The sequence below is a fragment of the Ursus maritimus genome, unplaced genomic scaffold (assembly GCF_017311325.1).
Source record: "Ursus maritimus isolate PB19 unplaced genomic scaffold, ASM1731132v1 scaffold_21, whole genome shotgun sequence".
Taxonomy (NCBI): Eukaryota; Metazoa; Chordata; class Mammalia; order Carnivora; family Ursidae; genus Ursus; species Ursus maritimus.
Window position 1 is genome coordinate 53,497,409 of NW_024424564.1, and position 19,049 is coordinate 53,516,457.

General features: G+C 48.9%; 1 protein-coding gene across 3 annotated transcripts in view; it reads left to right on the plus strand.

Moving 5' to 3' along the window:
* The window catches only part of PPARA (peroxisome proliferator activated receptor alpha), a 61,725-nt gene extending 45,258 nt beyond the window's left edge, over positions 1-16,467 (plus strand). For 2 of the 3 annotated variants that reach the window (XM_040637709.1, XM_040637710.1), the window contains exons 4-8: positions 4,598-4,758; positions 6,097-6,235; positions 6,946-7,148; positions 12,303-12,750; positions 14,893-16,466. In XM_040637709.1, the coding sequence (XP_040493643.1) occupies positions 4,598-4,758; positions 6,097-6,235; positions 6,946-7,148; positions 12,303-12,750; positions 14,893-15,140 (1,199 nt within the window). In that variant the 3' untranslated portion in view covers positions 15,141-16,466. Of the gene's footprint in view, positions 1-4,597; positions 4,759-6,096; positions 6,236-6,945; positions 7,149-12,302; positions 12,751-14,892 lie in introns of all 3 variants that reach the window. The other variant, XM_008702885.2, reaches the window with a different exon arrangement.
* Positions 16,468-19,049: the final 2,582 nt, after the last annotated feature.

The window sequence follows — 19,049 nt, forward strand, 5'->3', positions numbered from 1 at the left end:
CACACAATGTGACATTAGCTCCAGATGCACAACCCAGTGACTTCACAGTTCCGTGCATGACACAGCGCTCACCGCCATGTCCGTCACCGTCCGTCACCGCACAGTGTTATGACGATAGTGCAGACTGTATTTCCAGTGCTGTCCGTTTCATCCCCATGACTTGTGCGGGTGATAGCTCCAAGCTTGTCCCTCATATGTGCACATCTTCTTGGGTGACATTTCTGTTCAAACCTTTTGCCTGTTTTCAATTGAGTGGTTTCCTTGCTCTCGAGATATATGTATGAGTGTGTGTGTATATGTATATATATATGAATATATATTCTGGATACAAGTATTTTATCAGAGGTATGATTTCTGAATAGCTTCTCCTAGTCTGTGCTTGTCTTTTCTTTCCCTTAGCAGTGGTTTTCGAAACGCAGAGTCCTTAATTTTAAGGAAGTGCAATTCATCAATGTTTTTCTTTCATGGATACTGCTTTCTGTGTCATATTTAAAAAATACTTACCTGATCCAAAGTCACTTTCTTCTATCAGTTTTATATTTTCTGGGTTTTACATTTATGTCCTAGAGCTATTGAATTAATTTTCATGTGTGGATCAAAACTGATTTCTTCTTCTTCTTTCTCTCTCTCTCTTTTTTACATTTGTAACTGTTCTCGCATACTTTATTAAAAAGGCTGCTATCTCCACTATACAGCCTTTATATCTTTGCCAAAAATCAATTGGCTTTACCTGCCGGGCCTGTTTCAGTTCCATTTGTCTGTCTGTCTCATTTGGCACCAATGCCACTAATTTCTGCTTACTGTAGCTTTATAGTAAGGCCTGAAGTCAAGTAGCATTAAATTCTCCAGCTTTATTCTTCTTTTCTGAAGATGTTTTGGGTGTCCTATGAATTTTAAAATCAGTTTTTCAATTTCTACCAAAAAAGCCTGCTAAGATTCTGATTGGGATTGCCTTAAATCAAAAGATCAATGTGGGGAGAGTTGACATCTTAACAACAGTGAGCCTTCTGAGCCATGAATTTATTTCCTCTGTGAGATAGCTCTTCATTAATTTCTACTTTTTAGTATATAGATCTTTTGTATTTTTTGGTCAGATTTATTGCTAAGTGTTTCATATTTTATAGATTTTTAGAATTTTCTGCACAGATAATTATGTCATCTGTACATAAAGACAGTTTTACTTCTTCCTTTTTAAGCTGGTTGCCTTTATTTCTTTTTCTTGCCTTATTACACAGGTTGGAACCTCCAGTACAATATTGAATAAGGGGAGACACCCTTGCCTTATTCCTGATCTCAGTCTTTCACCAGTAATTATGACAATAACCGTTTTTTATAGATTCCCTTTCCTAGGTTGAGGAAGTTCTTCTAATCCTAAGTTTTCTGAGCATTTCTATCAGAAGTTGATGTTGGATTTTGTCAAACACTATTCCTTCATCCAGTGGGATGACCAGGTGGCTCTTCTTTCTTAGTTGGTTGATACGGTGAATTACACTCTTGGCTTTTCAAAGATTAAGTCAACTTTGCATTCCCAGAATAAATCCTACTTGGTCATAATGTATCGTCCTTTTTATACATGATGGACTTGTTACAATTTTGTTAAGAATTTTGCATCTGCAGGTCACCTGGTGGTCCTGGGATCGAGCCCTGCATCGGGCTCCCGGCTCCGCTGGGAGGCTGCTTCTCCCTCTCCCATTTCCCCTGCTTGTGTTCCCTCTCTCGCTGTCTCTCTCTCTCTCTCTCTCTCTCTCTCTCTCTCTCTCTGTGTTAAATAAATAAATAAAATCTTTAAAAAAAAAAAAAGGAATTTTGCGTCTGTGTTAGTGAAGGATATTGGTTCTAGTTTTCCTGTAAAATCTTTACCTAGCTTTGGTATTGGATTCATGCTGGCCTCACAGAATGAGTTAGGAAGTACCCCCTCCTCTTTAGTTTTCTGTAAGTATTTCTGTGGAATTGATACTGTTTCTTCCTTAAATGGTTGGTAGATTTCACTTATGAAAAATTTTTTTCATCTCATTTCTCTCAGTGTTTCATTTTGGATAGTCTTCTGCTGTACCTTCAAGTTCACTAATCTCTCCTTCTGCAGTGTCTAAGCTGGCCCTGACCCCGTCCGGTGTATTTCCCACACCAGGTGTGTAGTCTTCCTCACTCGATGTGTGACTTGGCTCTTTTCCACTCAGTCTCCAGTCTTTCATCCGACTCCTTGAACCCTTAGGATACAGTCATAACTTGAATCATCTGTGTTCGTTCCGGGTCAGCCTGACCCTGAGATCATGACCTGAGCCGAAATCAAGAGTCGGACGCTTAACCACTGAGCCACCCAGGAGCCCCTGTAATTTTTTTTATTGGATGCCATGCATTGTGAACTTTGTTCATGCTGGATATTTTTGTATTCCCACAAATACTTCTGAGTTTTGTTCTGGGACACAGTTACTTGGGTAATGTTTGGCCTTTCAGGTCTTGTGTTAGATGAAACCAATAACGTAGATTCTACAGGTAAGTTTGCCCCGATACTGAGGCAAAACTCTTTTGAATCCTTTACCCGATGGCTGTGGACTCTGAGGCTTTCACTCTGAGTGGTGGTCACAGAACTATATCCAGCCTTATCAGAGTCCCGGCTGCTGTTCCCCTGTCATTTCAGGTTGCTGCTGGAGTGTCTTTCCCTTTAGGCTCTCTTAGTTGATGGAGCGAAGAGATATGGGTGTGTTCTAACCTATGTATACACACAGGTCCATAAATATTTCTGTATGTAGCCATTTGAATCTCTGTTTGTTGGCTGATGCTTGCAGCGCTAACCCACCACCACGTGGGTCATTCTCACCTCTCCCAGCTGATCTGTAAGCTCCTGCTCCCACGGTGAGAGGCCTGGCTCCCACGCCACGATTCCTTCCGTTCATGGTCTCTCTCTGGTCTACATGATGGTGGCGTCAGGGTGGCTAACCTGTACCCCTGTGGGGGCTGCTTTATCTGCAGATACCTCACACTGACAAGCCTTTGGTCCCATAGATGCCACTGGTCTCCAAGTATCCTTAGGCGGGGTCCTCTCCATGCCTCCTTCAGGGAGGCCATTCCGTACATGTGTGCCACAGTGAGCCTGCTTGGTCACACTCAGCACTCCCCCGGGGATCCCCCAGCCTCCTCAATGACTTTTGTTTGCACCCATGAAGGCTTCTCTGTCCTGCACACTTCTGTGGGTTTTGACAAATGCATCATGTTACATCTTCACCGTTATGTTTTTGTATGAATTGTTTCACCAAAAAACCTCTGTTTCACCTGTTCAGCCTGCCTCCCACCCTCCCCCAGCAGCTCACCTTTGTACAACACCTATAGTTGAGCTCCCCCCAATGTCAGATGTTTAGATCGTATACTTTATAGCCTTTTCAGACTGGCTTTTTCTTTTTTATCCTTCCACCTATCGAAGGGCATCTTGGTTGCCTCTGATTTGGGGAGATTAACACTAAAGCTGATATAGACGTGCGTGTGTCAGTTTTTGTGTGAACTTATCTCAGATCACTTGGGCAAATACCTAGGAGTGTAATTCCTTTAAGACTGTTCTGCCAAACTGTCTTCCAATGTGGCTGCCCCATTCCGTGTTCCCACGAGCCACCAGCAATCATCCCTGTCGCGCCACGTCCTCGCCAGCATGTGGTGCTGCCAGGGGTTGGTTTGTCTAATTTAATTTAATTTTTTTAAAAGATTTTATTTATTTGTTTATTTATTTATTTGAGAGAGAAAGCAAGAATGTGTGTGTGCACAAGTGGGGGGGGGCAGAGGCAGAGGGAGAAGCAGACTCCCCACTGAGCAGGGAGCCCGACGTGGGGCTCGATCCCAGGACCCTGAGATCATGACCTGAGCCGAAGGCAGGGTCTTCACCAACTGAGCCCCCCAGGCGCTCATGTTTGTTTTAGCCAGTCTGTAGCTGCATAGTGATGTCTCGTTCTACTTCACGACCCCCGACAACCAGTGACGTGGAACATCTTTGCTGATCTGCTCCCATTCTTCAGTGAGGTGTCTGTTCAGACCATCTGCCCATTTTTAATTGAGTTGTTCACTTTATTGTTGAGTTTTAAGACTTCTCTGTGTATTTTGGAAACAAGTCTTTTCTGAGATGTGTGTTTTGTGAATATTTTCTCCCTGTCTGTGGCTTGTCTTTTTCGTTCTCTTGGCAGTGTCTTTTGCAGAGCCAAAAGAAGTTTTTAATTTTAAGAAAGTCCAATTTATTGTTTTTTTTAATCTTTCATGGATTATTGCTTTCGGTGTTGCCCACACAGATTTTTATCCTGTGATTTACTGAGTTAACAATCGCAGAAGCGCTGGAGGGAAGCAAAGTAAAAATTGTGTGTAGGCTGCACTGGGGTGGGGGAGGGGAGACGGTGGGTCCAGAACCCGGGGGCAGCCCAGCGGCGGGTTCGGGGATGCCACAGCAGTAACCGGAGGCACACAGGTGGGGGTGGGACAGCCCAGGACAGGGGCCAGCCCAGGCTGGGAGCCCTGACCACTAGCCAGTGCTTCCTCACATGCCGTCGTCTCCTCGTGAACCTGGTGTAGACATCGGTGACGGTGTCTGGGATGCTCATCAGCCTTTCTCCTCTGTTCTCAGACACCCTGTCCCCTGCTTCGAGCCCCTCGTCGATCACTTACCCGGTGGCTCCCAGCAGTGCTGATGAACCAGCCAGCGTAGCCCTGAACATCGAGTGTCGAATCTGTGGCGACAGAGCCTCGGGCTACCATTACGGAGTTCACGCGTGTGAGGGCTGTAAGGTACGGTGACCCCGGCGGGGAGACAGTCCTTGCTTGGGACCACGGGGGCTTCCTTTTCTTTTAAACACAGAGGTGCACTGTGACTCAGGTCTGCCAGAAGTTGCAGAGAAGACACTGACCCCAGTGAGACATTAGTTTCTCCCCTCAGAGAGCCCGCGGCAGAGGGCCGACTGTCCTCGGCCATGGAGTTGAAGAAGCATGTTTTCAAGCAAATAAACCACAGGACGAACGACCCCTTTATTTGACTGTGGGGTCGGTCCTCAGCGGGCCACGGCGGTCAGAGGCGTCGGGCCCCCGCAACATGCTTTTAGGAGTTTGTGGACACTCCCAGCTCTGGTACTTGGTGTCCCTGCTCCGCGGGAGGTCTCGTCATCTCAGTGTCCGGTGCTGAGACAGTTTACTGACTTGTGGAAGATGCCACGGCCTTTCCTGGTGCGGGCACGACCCGCATCCTTGACAGCAACGCCACCCCTGCGCCCTCGGAGGCGTGGGCCGCGGGGAGAAAGCGCCGCGCCGCCTTCTGGTGGGTACGAGTCTCTCTTCGACCCCCTCGTGGTCCTGTGCCTGCTCTGGCCATCCCACGTGACAGACCAAGATATCCAGCTGAGGGAAGGCGCCATCCTCCCCTCCTATGCCCCAAGAAATTGCTGTCCCTGGTCCCATGGCCCGCCAGACCTGCCCCACCCAAAACAGGCGGGAATGAGTGGGAAGCAAAAAGAAAAGAAAGCAAAGCAGATGCGGACCCTTCACAAGCCTTCTGACCAGCGGCCTGTGAAACAAGCTTCTTGCAAAGTCGCCTTTCCTACCAGGCTGTGCGGAGCTCCTGTCACTACGTGTCGTTTCATGTGCACTAACTACCAACATTTCTTACTGGGTAGAGTTTGAGATGCTTTTGTAAAGCGGGAACATTGTCTGCAAACAGGTGGCTTCCTTTTATTGGTTTATTATAATTTTTGTCTTTCAGGGAGTTAGTATTCTCTTACGTCGAGATCCGTGTAGTCACAAATCTGGGGTGAGTTGGGGAGGGAAAGTGACACTTGCACGCATCGGGATGGGACTGAGTGTTGCTGGGAGACGGTAACCGTGTCTTCCCACGCCAGATGAACACGTCCAGAAATGACTTTGAATTGTGCCTCATTTTGTTAGTTTTTCATCTCACATGTAATGAAATTTAAGTTTTTCAGTTTGTCAGACGAAGTCAGACTTCTTAGAAAGGTTTTACTAATTTCAGTCCATTTGGGAAGTACAAAAGGTGAACGACAAGAAACGTGCGTAAAGCCACGACACCGAGGTACCGGCCAGCCGCGGCCCTGCCCCAACCGTGCGTCCGTCCCACAGGGTTTCTTCCGGCGAACCGTCCGGCTGAAGCTGGCCTACGACAGGTGTGACCGCCACTGCAAGATCCAGAAGAAGAACCGGAACAAGTGCCAGTACTGTCGTTTCCACAAGTGCCTGTCGGTCGGGATGTCCCATAACGGTAGGTAAGGCTGTCCGCGTGCTCCCCCAGCCCCTGCCTCGGCTCACCTCCCTTGTCCGGTCACCCCGGACTGTGTTTTGAGTGAATGCGCGGCAACACTTAGTGCCCAGATCGTTGTGCAGCCAGCAAAGCCTAGGAAGGGCAAGTGTCACAGAGCGGAGACGCAGCAGAGCTCCTGGAACTCCGTAGACACTTCCCACGGTAAGACTTCGGTCCAGCTTTTCAGATCGATTGGAAGCCCCCCGGGACGCCAGAATGGTCACAGTGTCGGCACGAAGCGCGTGCCATTGCCAACACCGTCCCACGTGGCGAAGGCCATTATTCTGAACCATACTGTCATTTTAGAACATGCCGATGACGACGTGAGGGTAAATGTAAAATGACTAGCTCCTAGCAGTTGTACGTCTGCCTTCTGGATGAAGAAAAATGTGTCATGTGAATTCACCCTAGGGTCGCCGCCATCTCCTTGAACTAGGGGTCAATTCTGGACCTTGTGACAGTGAACAACCTTCAACCAATCCTGTTGACAAAACGAGCGATGGCATTGCCTTTCCTTTTAACCTTTTGAAAGGTCCAGAGTTACGGAGGGCTGAGTGTTCTCTTCCGCTCTCCAGAGTAGAACGTTCACTCGTCCCGTGGGCAGCTTGCATTCGTGTCCAGTTCTCATGTGCTCCCCGCCCGGGGCCCGACCCCGTCCTGCGCCTCGGTGCCAATTCGCTTCGGACGAATGCCAAGATCGGAAAAAGCGAAACTGAAAGCGGAAATTCTCACCTGTGAGCATGAGCCGGAAGATGCAGAAACGGCCGATCTGAAGTCCCTCGCCAAGAGAATCTACGAGGCCTACCTCAAGAACTTTAACATGAACAAGGTCAAGGCCCGGGTCATCCTCGCGGGGAAGGCCAGCAACAACCCGGTAGGTGTCCTCGCGGCTGCTTGTTCCTCCGTCCGAGGGCCCCCCTGGCCGCAGGGCTGCTAGAGCCGCAGAGGGGGCTGAGGAGACAGCGGGTGGGTGCTGGGAGGGCGGTGTTGGCCCCTGAGCCAGCTGATGGGCTGCTCCTGTCTTCTGGGTTCACCACCTCGGAGCTCCTAGCAACCAGGTCATTATAATCACTATGTCATTAACACACACACCCCCCCCCCCCCGCCAAAAAGAAAAGAAAAAATCTGGTTAATAGTTTAGGGTCATTTCTTAAGTGCATTTTTTTAAAAGCTCTATTTTTTTCCTTAAATCTCTATTTTAATGCCAGAAAAGGAAAGCATTTTCTTTCACTCAACACGTGTTCTAGCATCTTTCCCCCAAATCTCCTCCCTCCTCTCCGGCCCCTCCGCCCTGCGGCCCCCCCACCCACCCCACTCTTGTTTCTTCAATGAAAAGCCAGGGACGTCTGTGGGTTTAGAAAGGGCTATTTGTTTACAGACACTTGATTGCCTTCTCTGGACAATTCTAGGCCTTCTCCGAAGCGCACTCCGCCACCTGCCCCCCGACCCCGCGGTCAGCTCAGTCTCTGTGTCCCTTGCAGAGCCGATCTCACAGCTCCTTCAAAGAGGGGCCAGTCCAAGGTTGGCTAATGAAGACATTTTGCCTTTCTCCTACGAGCATGGCAAAACAAGTTTAATTCGTACTAATGAGTAGCTTAAAGCAATCCTGATTGGGAATTACAAGCTGGAATTTTTAGTCACAGGAAGATGAAGTATTTCACAAGCTACTTACTTTCATGAACAAACCAAACCTCTCTTTTACTGAGTCTTTAATTCTTCAGTAAAATTCTCCAATTAAATAGGCTGAGACATTTCAGAAGGGCTCAAGCAAACTCTATTAAATTGGTAAGGCCACACCCATGCTGGGAGGCCCCAGGGGCTTTTATAAATTAGACCCTTCCTGGATCATGAGGGTGAAAGCAAAGTAACCTTTTAATTTTGAATTTCTCTCCTGGAAATGGTTAGGAGAGCCCCATATTAGAGTAACCAAAAATTCCGATCTCTTTGAGATCTTCTGTTTCTCTCTTGGATTTTTAGAATTTAAAGGGAACTTAAGAGTCAACTTGACTCTTAACCAAACACTCTTGTTTAGTATTAGTTTCATTCCCACGGAGTATCCTTCTGCATACCCCACTGAGATCTGCACGTTCTTGGAAGGAGCCCTGTCCCCTCAGCCTGAGCTCCGAGCTCCCAACGCGGGACACAGCCTCAGCTTTTCTATTTTCCGTGGCCTGTAGGTCGTATAACACAAAGACCTACAGCTCCCCTAGAACTGGTTAGGGGCTGGCTGGGGGGGCCAGGAGGGGAATGCTGTGGGAGGGTGGAGAGAAAACGGTGGAGGGAGGGTCTTGGGAGGAGGAAGGAAGCGTGTGGATCCCATTGTTTTGGGGAAGGATGGGTGGGTGTTAGCTGAGGGCAGGGGGTGGTGGGAGGAATAGTGAATGTTTCTGCCTGGACGTGGGGCTGGTTTGAGCCCCTGAGATTGCAGAACCAGAGGCCAGCCAGAAAACCACCAGGGCCCTTAGTGACCTGGTCGGAGCTCGTCAGGGCCCTCGCTGCCCCGTGATTTGAGGGCGGCAGGAACGGAAGCAGAGCTGGGGCACAGGGGGCACATCGGTCTCATCTGAACTTGGCTTCCAAAAGACCTGCTTTTCAACAGCGTCTTAAAAAGTTGGTGTGTTGACGTGTGGGGTGTTAAGGATGTCACGAGAAGACTCTCCAGGAGGGCACGTGCCAGCGTTGAAGTCTGCGCCTCTCCTGGGGGGTTTGCAGCCGGGTGCTCGGGCTCCAGCCCCCACACGGGCGCATGCGCGCACCGGCTCACTCCCGGCGTTAGAAGCTAGCTGCACCCGTGGAAACTGGGGGAGGGTGTTTGGTTCAGACAGACGGTTCTCAGCACTGACTGTGCAAGGCGACAGTCACGCAGTAGGACTGGTACTTTGTAATGCCACAGACCGTCATGACTTTCTTCGTTCCGATGAAATCTCAAAGATTCCCATGTTGCTCAAAATTGTCGGGAATAATCTTTAGAGTCTTTGAATGTCTTCAGTTATGGAAAATATGTGTCTTCTGAGAAGATAATTGAATTTTAGACAAAATCATGAGTCCTTGCAGCCGGCCAGTAACAGAGTCAAGTATCTTGTCTGAGAAGAATGAATGAAGCAAGGGGATGAGTTTTTGGCATGTGGCTAGAGAACAGAAGGGCTTCCAACATTATTCTCAGCGTTTCAAAATCTTTTGGACAAGGGGCCCCCCGGGTGCCACCCTGAAATGGCTTTAGGGGGACAATGGGTTTTGCCCACGTGTTATGTTGAAATATTATACCGACAACTTAAGTTGCCTTAAGATTGAAAAACGGACTTAATATTTTATACCGTTTCTTGAAATGTGCAGTAAAACCTAACTAAAAGCTTATTAAATGGTTTCATCCAAAGCAATTCTACCAGTAAATCACAATTGTTCCCTAAAAGATGGTGCTGCCTGACTTTATGTGGAAAATGCTGTTTAGATGTATGTAACGATAAGTTCTTGCCGTAGCGTCATTAACACACACAGAACACGTCGGGCGTGAGCACAAGTGATGGATGTCAGTTAGGAGAACCTTCTGGTCTCGGTGGGGAGTGATCTGCGGGGCGTGGGGGGACTGGGCAGCTTTCTGCCTCGCGCTATTTAAACTCGTCACAACATGTTTATTTATCTGAAATGACCACCTGTGATGTCAGATACATTCATATTCAAACTTAAGTATAAAAGGCGCATTCCATAATTAAATATAAGCAGCATGGATTTTTTTACATAGTCCCATCAACAGTGTTTATCAAGCGTGTTAGTATCTGCGTTCTCTCATGAGCTCCCATAAACATCAGTTTCTAAATGTTAGCACTGGTTTTGAATTCAGATGGTTTCTAATTTTGTCTGTTAATGAGGCCCTGCCTTCTTAAAATCCAAGTGAAAATTTTATAAAAATGGAATGAAGTATTTGTACCAGTTACGTCCCATTTACGAGAGTATGTTTCACATAAAACTAGTCCCGGACGGGTTTCACGGGCGAGTGTCCTGTTTCACAAGGCCCTTTGCCTGGAAGGGCCCCGCGTCGGGATCTCGTGCCCTGCTGTCGCTGTCTTGAAATTTTTCATTATTTTTGAACGAGGGGCCCCACATTTTCATTTTGCCCTGAGCCGTGTGAATTCCGTGGCCGGTCCTGTGGTTGAGTGAGACGCTCCAGGAAAGGACGCCAAGAGCTCTGGGATCACACACTTGGGGAAGTGCTACCCAGGCTGTCGCTGTTCCTGAAGCTTCCGCTACCCAGGCTGTCGCTGTTCCTGAAGCTTCCAAGCACACCTGCTGCAGAGTTTCTGGGGGGCCCTAACTCCATTTAACTCTGTACTTCCCAAGGTTCTTTGGGCCACACAACTTTTGTTTGTAATGCCTTCATTTCTGCCGAAGGTTACAGCCCAGGTGGTCTGCTAGTGTATCTCCTGGAATTGAAGGGATTCTGCTGTGTATCCCTAGAATGTTAATTCCTTCAATCCCAGAAAGCAGAACTGCCCCCAAACTTTCCCCCAGACAGCGGCCATCCGGCCTGCATTTGTGATCTTTGGAGGGAGACTTGAGATATGCAGGACTTTGGCTTTGAATTTTGCTTTCAGAATGTTTTCACTCACGCACAGGAAATTTTTCAAGTATCCCCTTTCTTCAGATGTAGAATCAAATTTTTTTTTTGTCCAACACTGTATTGCAAATCCTGCTTATGTTTAAACATTTCTAAGACTATCCCATGCAGTGTTCCAATGCACCTGCCTTGCTTCCGAGACAAGGACACCCTCCAGGTGCCCTGAAGTGGTTTTGTGCTGAGGTGCCTCCAGATGCTCTTGGGGGCCCAGGAATAGGGGACATGCGGTGCCACGGGGCCAGATACAGTGTCAGTGACGTATTTCGCCCATTGACAGAGTGAGTCTTAAAATCATGAGCTGCTTATGCGTTCTACCTTTGTGTATCCTGGTAGGAATTGAAAATAATGCTTTGGCCCGCCTCATGACCGATCTGTAGAACACCGTATGAATCAGAGAGATCCCCGAGAGACTGTCATTTCTGCTGCTCTGTGCACAGATCTGGCGTACATTTTGGCCGGCGGCACAAAACATGTATGTCCGTTCCCCTGTGCCTCACCAGATATAGAACCCCTTCTGGGCATGCCGGCTTCGAATAATAGGGCCCCCTGTCTCCTCTTTCCTCTTAGAAAATGGCAGGACCCATGGGCTTAGAAGCAAATGGTATATGGCAACAGGTAGGCTGCTGGCCCAGGGGTTTGCGCTCGTTCCGGAAGGCAGAGCACTGAAGTGCAGCTCCTCAAGACTTTCCCAGGTCACCCCCAGACAGCAAGGGCTTAACGACGCCTGTTTGCTTCTTGCTACGCAAGCACCCACTCTCCGAGTTCTATTTACGTGCCAGGTCCATTCATGCGGCAGTCAGCGTCAGGTGAACGACGGTTCTCTCCGAAGTTCGTAAAATGGTAAAACGAAGAATTACTGGGGGCTGAGCGAAAGAGGCAAGGCACACATTTTTAGTTATAAAACGGATAAGCCCTGGGGAGGAAAAGGACAGCACAAGGACTACGGTCAGTAATATTGCAGTTACGTTGTCTGGCGACACAGCTCAAGGGGTCGGTACTGCCTGATGTGTAGACGTGTCGAATCACTATGCGGTGCCCCTGAAACTCCTGTAACATTGTCTGTCAGGTGTTCTTCAGAGATACAAATTTAAAAATTGTGGTAGTTAGGGCCGTTGCAGTAGTATTTAGGAGTTCAGAGGGTACTATAAAATATTAAAAGTGCTTGGCGAGTGTTCTCTTGTCGGCTTTATTGCCAACATCCCCCCGGTGTGGGCAGTGATGGTTATTACCTTCCTGATCTGTATTGCCAGTTCGCTATGAGCGTCTTTGTGTCCCCAGCCAACTCTCAGGTTATTTGAGGACGAGGACACGTCTCCGTAGGTGATCTGCACACAGCGGCTGCTCCTCAGCTCGTTGCTCGTTAGGAGGACAGCCTGTCACCAGGGACCTGGCTCATGTCTGTGTCTTTCTTTGCAGCCCTTTGTCATACACGACATGGAGACGTTGTGTATGGCCGAGAAGACTCTGGTGGCCAAGCTGGTGGCCAACGGCATCCAGAACAAGGAGGCAGAAGTCCGCATCTTCCACTGCTGCCAGTGCACGTCCGTGGAGACCGTCACCGAGCTCACCGAGTTTGCCAAGTCCATCCCTGGCTTCGCCAACTTGGACTTGAATGATCAGGTCACTTTGCTGAAATACGGAGTTTATGAGGCCATATTTGCCATGCTGTCTTCTGTGATGAATAAAGATGGGATGCTGGTAGCATATGGTAATGGTTTTATAACTCGTGAATTCCTAAAGAGCCTAAGGAAACCGTTTTGTGATATCATGGAACCTAAGTTTGATTTTGCCATGAAGTTCAACGCACTAGAGCTGGACGACAGTGACCTCTCCCTTTTCGTGGCTGCTATAATTTGCTGTGGAGGTAAGTGGTTGACCGGATCTGGTGCCCTGTCACCCGCAGCCTCCTGTCCCGAAGGACGGCAGTAAATCTGGCGTGTGCGTGAGCGGTGGCTGTGGAGCCTGCATCCGCAGGCCGGAGGGCGTCTGAGCCCGTGCGTCGCCACCAAGGAGAATAAGTGAGAATTATACCATACCATATTCTCTAGCATACGTTATTATATATAAATACATGTTTGTACATTTTATAAATATGTTCCATTCATAATTATGTTATATATATAATATTCTATTTCTAATTATCATCAAATATAATCTATTAGGTGTAATGGTAATATAATTTATAGATCTAATATCTAATACATATTAAAATTATAATGAATGGTGTTTATTATTATTGTTATAGAATTCTATTATTACAGTATTATGTCCATATTATGGACAGTATTCTGTGAAGTGCCATACAGATGTTAGTACAGTTTACTTCACTATTGGTATATTTATTCTAGTTCATAATGAAAACTATCAGTAGCTAACTGGCAGTGTTTGCAGTTTGCTTTGCCAGAGGAAACGGATCCCAGTGAAGGAAAGTCTGGGCCTCTCTGCAGGGAAGCTGGCTCTGCAGCTCCCAGAATTTTGGCTCGGTGTCCTGTTCCTTTAAATAACCCTGTCCTGGTGTAAGAAGGTCATCCGTATACTGTAAACTCAGCTGACCTTGCTCAGCCTCAGGGGAGACCGATGGGGCGACCACCGACCCCCTGGCCAGTGTGCCGGGCCCTGCGGTTTGCTGATTGCAGAGCTGAGGCTGGCCACAGCCACCCAGACTCCGCAAGCCCGCGAGTCCTGTCCCTGCTGCTCTCCAGCTGCACACGGCCAGGTGGAGGGAGTCCTCACGCTCTGGAAAAAATGTAAAATACGCAACAGTTGGACGTCAGCTGCCCTTGTCCTTTGTACACTCCAGATGCAGTGTTGTGGGTAAAAAGCAATTGTACAACCTTTATAGGCTGTCGGAGCACAGCCTCCTAAAAGAAATCATAACCGCACATTAATCCCTGGGGCACCTGGGTGGCTCAGTCAGTGCAGCGTCCGACTGTTGATTCTGGCTCAGGTCATGATCTCAGGGTCGTGAGGTCGAGCCCAGTATCAGGCCCCGCGCTGAGCGTGGAGTCCGCTTAAGATTCTCTCTCAGCCCCTCCCCACCATGTGCATGCTTCCTCTCTTTCTCAAAAAAAAAATTCATATCAATCCTATATATAGAAAAGTGTCTGGGGTGATACACATTAAACCTACGAGGGGGTTCACTTTCTGTTTTTTTTTAATCTCTCTGTTTAAAAAGTGAGTAATTGCATTCATTTTACAACGAAGAAAAGCAGTGAAAAAATCCACACCCTTAGCAACACTTTTAACGATCCTAGTAAGGAGTGGGGCTTTAAAGGGAGCACTGCGTATCGGACAGGGACGGGGACAGGGTACGCACGGGACCCGAGGCAGGACGCGTGGTCTCAGGCTGTCCCGGGAGGTGTGGGGCCTGCGGTTGAGCTTCCCCAGGGAGGGCGTGTGGGGTGCTTGGCACCAGATCTCAGGCCTCCCTGGGGCTCGGCAGCGTTCTGTGCAGCTGGCGTCTGCCACTCACATCTCACGCCCCTGTCTATGCAGCTGACTCAAACCGGAAGAATCCTAGCATTCCTACCGCTCACAGCGCTTTATGCCACGAAACCCAGTCTAAGGCAATCACGCCCCTTCACACGGTGGTGGAAAACTAGAAACCAAATATCTAGTTTTCACTCAAGTAACTCCATCCATATTATGCAAAACTGGTTGTTTTAACTATCATTGGAATGTATGGTTACTCCCAGTGTTTTGGGGTTTTCCCCTGACTGTGGTAATCAGAAAAACCTGAAATGAAAGGGCCATGCTGTAGGGTAGCTGGTCGACTTGAGGTAGTATTCAAATATTCAGGACCCAGTATTTGTCCCGTCTGCCCCTTAGGCCCAGAGACTTTGGAAGAAGCGAGTTCTGTCTTCCAGCCAAGTCGACATTATCGGAAGGCGGAATAAGAAAGAAAGGCCACATAAAATAAGAACGCTTGGTTTCCCCAACTGATAAACAATTATGAGGCATCAATGGGGTGATTATCACACACATCTCTTCTTTCTTTTGAGAATAGATCGTCCCGGCCTTCTAAACGTGGGACACATTGAAAAAATGCAAGAGGGCATTGTGCACGTGCTCAAACTTCACTTGCAGACCAACCACCCAGACAACATCTTTCTCTTCCCAAAACTCCTGCAAAAAATGGCGGACCTCCGGCAGCTCGTCACGGAGCACGCGCAGCTTGTGCAGGTCATCAAGAAGACGGAGTCCGACGCTGCCCTGCACCCGCTGCTGCAGGAAATCTACAGGGACATGTACTGACGGCCTGAAAGCAAAACACACAAGCCACTCGCCAAGGACTTCTAAACAACAGCACTACAGATGCGGGCAACGTCCACTTTGCACAAATCCCTCCATTTTCGCCTTGGAGAATGGGACGGATGCACCCTAGGTAACCGGAACCCTAGACCACGTTTCTTTCTTTCTCACACCAGTACTTCTGAGAGCGTGCCAAGTATTGAAATGCTGGTGACAGGTAGCTGATAGGCAGTTCTCGGAAAATTAAGGGGAACGATGCCCAGCGGTCTGATGCTAACCCAACTGATGTTAATTGATGCGGCTGTCTTGATATCACGTGAGTAACAGAGCGCTGAATCAAGTGGCGACCTCGAAATCCGTGGTCTGTCTGCTCGTTTGGCCACCTTTTGACTGTTGTGCTCCCTTATCATTTTGAAAACTAATCAGCACTTTTTAACTTTTATAATCCTGTAAATCTAGACGAATCCAAAGGTTAGGTATTTTTAAAAAGCGGCAAAATATTTATTGGGAAGACTTTAATTCTGTTTCCTGAATTTGAAGACAGACAACATGCTGTTTCTCGATCATAGGATTTAAAATTTCAAAGGATTATTTGAAAAGCTAGCCAAACCCAGCAGTCGGTTGGTTTTCACTGTGCTCGTGCTTGTGACTTAATGGGCAGAAGGGCCTGTTTCCAGGTTTGCGTACTCCCTCCCCCTGCTCTGCCTGGTTCGAGCTGGCGTCTGGGGTCAGCAGGAGCAAGACAAACAGAAAATATGTCAGCTCTCCGTCCCTCTGACCTCTGTTTCCTATCAAATCTGAACCAACCGAGTCAGGTTGTTTGGGGGCCATGATAGCGTTTTCAGGGGCAAAGGGACAAGTTGTTTGTCAATGTTTCTCTGGGCCCCGTGTGTCAAGGCAGCTCCTTGGTCTTTTCCTGTGTAGCTTTTTAAAGTACACAGCTTTATTTTTGTAACTCTTGGTGGCAGCTGCTGTTCCCGAGAGTGTAGGTGAGGCAAACTAGACTTTAGAGCGTGGGCCCCAGGGGGACCACGTGGAGAACGAAGAGGGCAGGCACAGGGTCCTTCATGGGGCAGTTTTCCAATTACATATGGAAGGCAGCTTTCCCAACATCTGAAATATCTGGGTCAGCCTGAAAGCTCATTTCTCAACCCCGGTCTGGTTATGAAAGCAGTGTTGATCGCGGTTTTCGTCCAGCACATAGGGACCTGGAAAGACTCTTTCTGTCCACGGTGGTACGTAAATGTCCTGTCAGGGGATTTGCATCAGCGATGCCCTCCAGGCCAGCTCGGCCTGAGCCTGCCAGAGCTGACACCTCCGCGGGGGGAGGGGGGTGTCACTGGCCACCTGCCACTGACTCCCCGCATCACGGCAGCTCGTAGGACCTGGTTGTTCCCTTGGCGCCCCTCCCCCTCCGTCTCTAGAAAACTCGGCTCTATAAGGTCACTATTACTTGCCCTCGAAGAATGATTAGGATTGAAACTGACAAAGTTCCCACGGTCAGCACCATGGAAATGCGACAGGGAAGAGAACAATAAAACTGTGAGGTTTCAACTAGAAAAGGCGAACGTGACAACAGGCACATCCTTCTCAAAATTAAACCTTAGTGGTAGTTTTCATTTTTCTTTTGTTGAGAGATCCAATCAAAGAATCTGTTGGAAGCAAATAACGGTATTTCCACGTATGAATGACAGCAGTCAAGAGGTCACCCAAAGTCAGAGGGCACATCCGTGTGGGCGTTCTTCCCTAAGACAAGGACCCCTGGGCCGGTGCCGCATCCGTGTCGCCTCTGTCCACCACTGGCCTCTCTACTCACGTGCCCCAGCTAGATGCCATTTGTGGACGTGGCCTCGGAAAGGGACCCTGAAACCCAGGCTTTCAGAAAAGTCTCTTGCTCTGGTTCTGTTTTCATAAAACTTACTTTGAAAAGCTCCTTATTTCGTGCATTCTCCAGCAGCAGCCAGGCTGCCAAGGGCTCAGGTTCGGCAGTCCTAGTGTTCGTGAGCGTTTGGCTGTCTTGGGGCCCGGCTAGACTCCCAGCAATGTTCCCGGTGAGGCCACGAAGGAGGCTGCAGAGACCGCAGCTCGGAAGTCACTTGAATTCACCCATTGTTACGAAAAGGAAGAAAGTCACAGATTCCCGTTCATTTTAAGTAACAGTCACTGATTGCCCGCAGAATGTCTGGGCCACCTAATCAAAGATCTCTCAGACCACCGATAGTCAGATACGGACAAATTATGCACCAGTTCAAAATACTGCCGCATGTCCAGTAGGGGCTCGTTAAAGCGCATTTATTGCCTGCTGGGTTTCAGCAGACGTCAGCATGAAGTGGGGTAGGTATGACAGAACAGGTTTGAGATATGACAGAACAGCACGGAGCCCCTCCTCTGCTGGGGAACGTGGCACGCAGTGCAGCTCCCCTCGTCACCACCTTGACGCCCTTCGACAAGACACTGTTCGTAGCCATAAGTGCCAAACCTCTGAGACCACAAAATTACAAGCAGCCTTTGTCTGCAGGGCTGAATCCTGAACCCAGCAGCCAGCTCGAGCTCGGGAACCAGCCTCGCCCTCTGTCCCCGGTCCCACAGCGTCCCTCCCCATCCTCCTCCTGGGCATTTCCAGCTGGGTGTCCCGCACACGGAATCCTGCCCCTGCCACCCTGAGGGCTGCCCGCGCCAGTGGCCGTTTTGGGGGAAGCCCAGCATCATCAAACCAGGATGCTCGCAACTGCTTCAGCGCCAGCGGGAGGCGGGGCAGCGTGGGGATCATCAAAGCGCCAGTGAGCCAGTCCTTTCTTCCCGCCTTGCCCTCGACTTTCCCCATGGCCTTCCTGTAACTCTCGCATGAGATGCACTCCAAGCATCTCCCGAAAGAGTAGGTGCCCATATGTCAGTAAGAATGTGAGGTCCAGGAGAAGACCCTTGGTGCACGGTGTATTCAGGAATGCCCACGACAGCCGTCCCTGTTTTAAAGGGACTCTTCATTTTAAGAGCAAGAATGTATCTTTCTGCCTTTCGGGTGCGTTTCTTACCCTGGGCCATCTGAAACTCTAAGGAAATGAACAGCCTCAAGGATCGTGTGGAGGTTCCAGAGACAGGACAGCATCCTAAGAGTTGAGCAGATGCTCCAGGCACAAGTAGAATCCTTTGTTTAACGTGTGGTGAAAAGTGAACTATTAATTTCGCGACTACTGTTTCCCCGAATCTACAGCATAACAGCTACCTCAATACATCAAAAGGCACAGCTAAAAGTAAGGTACACGAAGCACTCGGGGTCCTTTTGGAGCATCTATAGTCAGATCATTTATGAGTAAGATTCAGAAGTCACACACCTTTGCTTGATTGCACGCTGAGAGGTGGAAGGTCATGTGACTTCTTAAAGGCACTTTGGTTGTTTAAAGGGAGCCTCAAAGATACACACGTGCAGGAGTTGCTGCCCCGATTTGGTGAGACTCAGTTGGAGCATGACGTGGATCCAGAAGTGGGAACAGCCACTGGCCACAGTGACCCGCCCTGTGGAGCGCCTCCCCTGCTCTTCGGCTGCACCTGCCGGCCACTCACGGAGAGACCCTGCCAGATGAGGCTGGAAGCAGATGCCTGCAGGCCGTGACTTTCCAAGGTGCACCCAGGCCTCCTTGCTGCCTCAGGGTACTCCCTGCCTCGTGCTCCCCTGCAAACCACGGCGGCACCAAGCACGTTTGATACCTAGCCACTGCATACACGATGGAGGGTGGTTTTTCTTTGGGTCTCGACCCGGTGGCCACACCTGTCTCTGGAATGTCTTACAAATGCCCATTTAAAGAGGATGCACTGTTTTGACCACCCTCCCCTGCAGGTGTTCCCGGAGGGGTCACTTGCTTAAAGCCTTTAAGTCCACAGCAGTGTTGTCCATTCAGGATAGGGAGGACACCC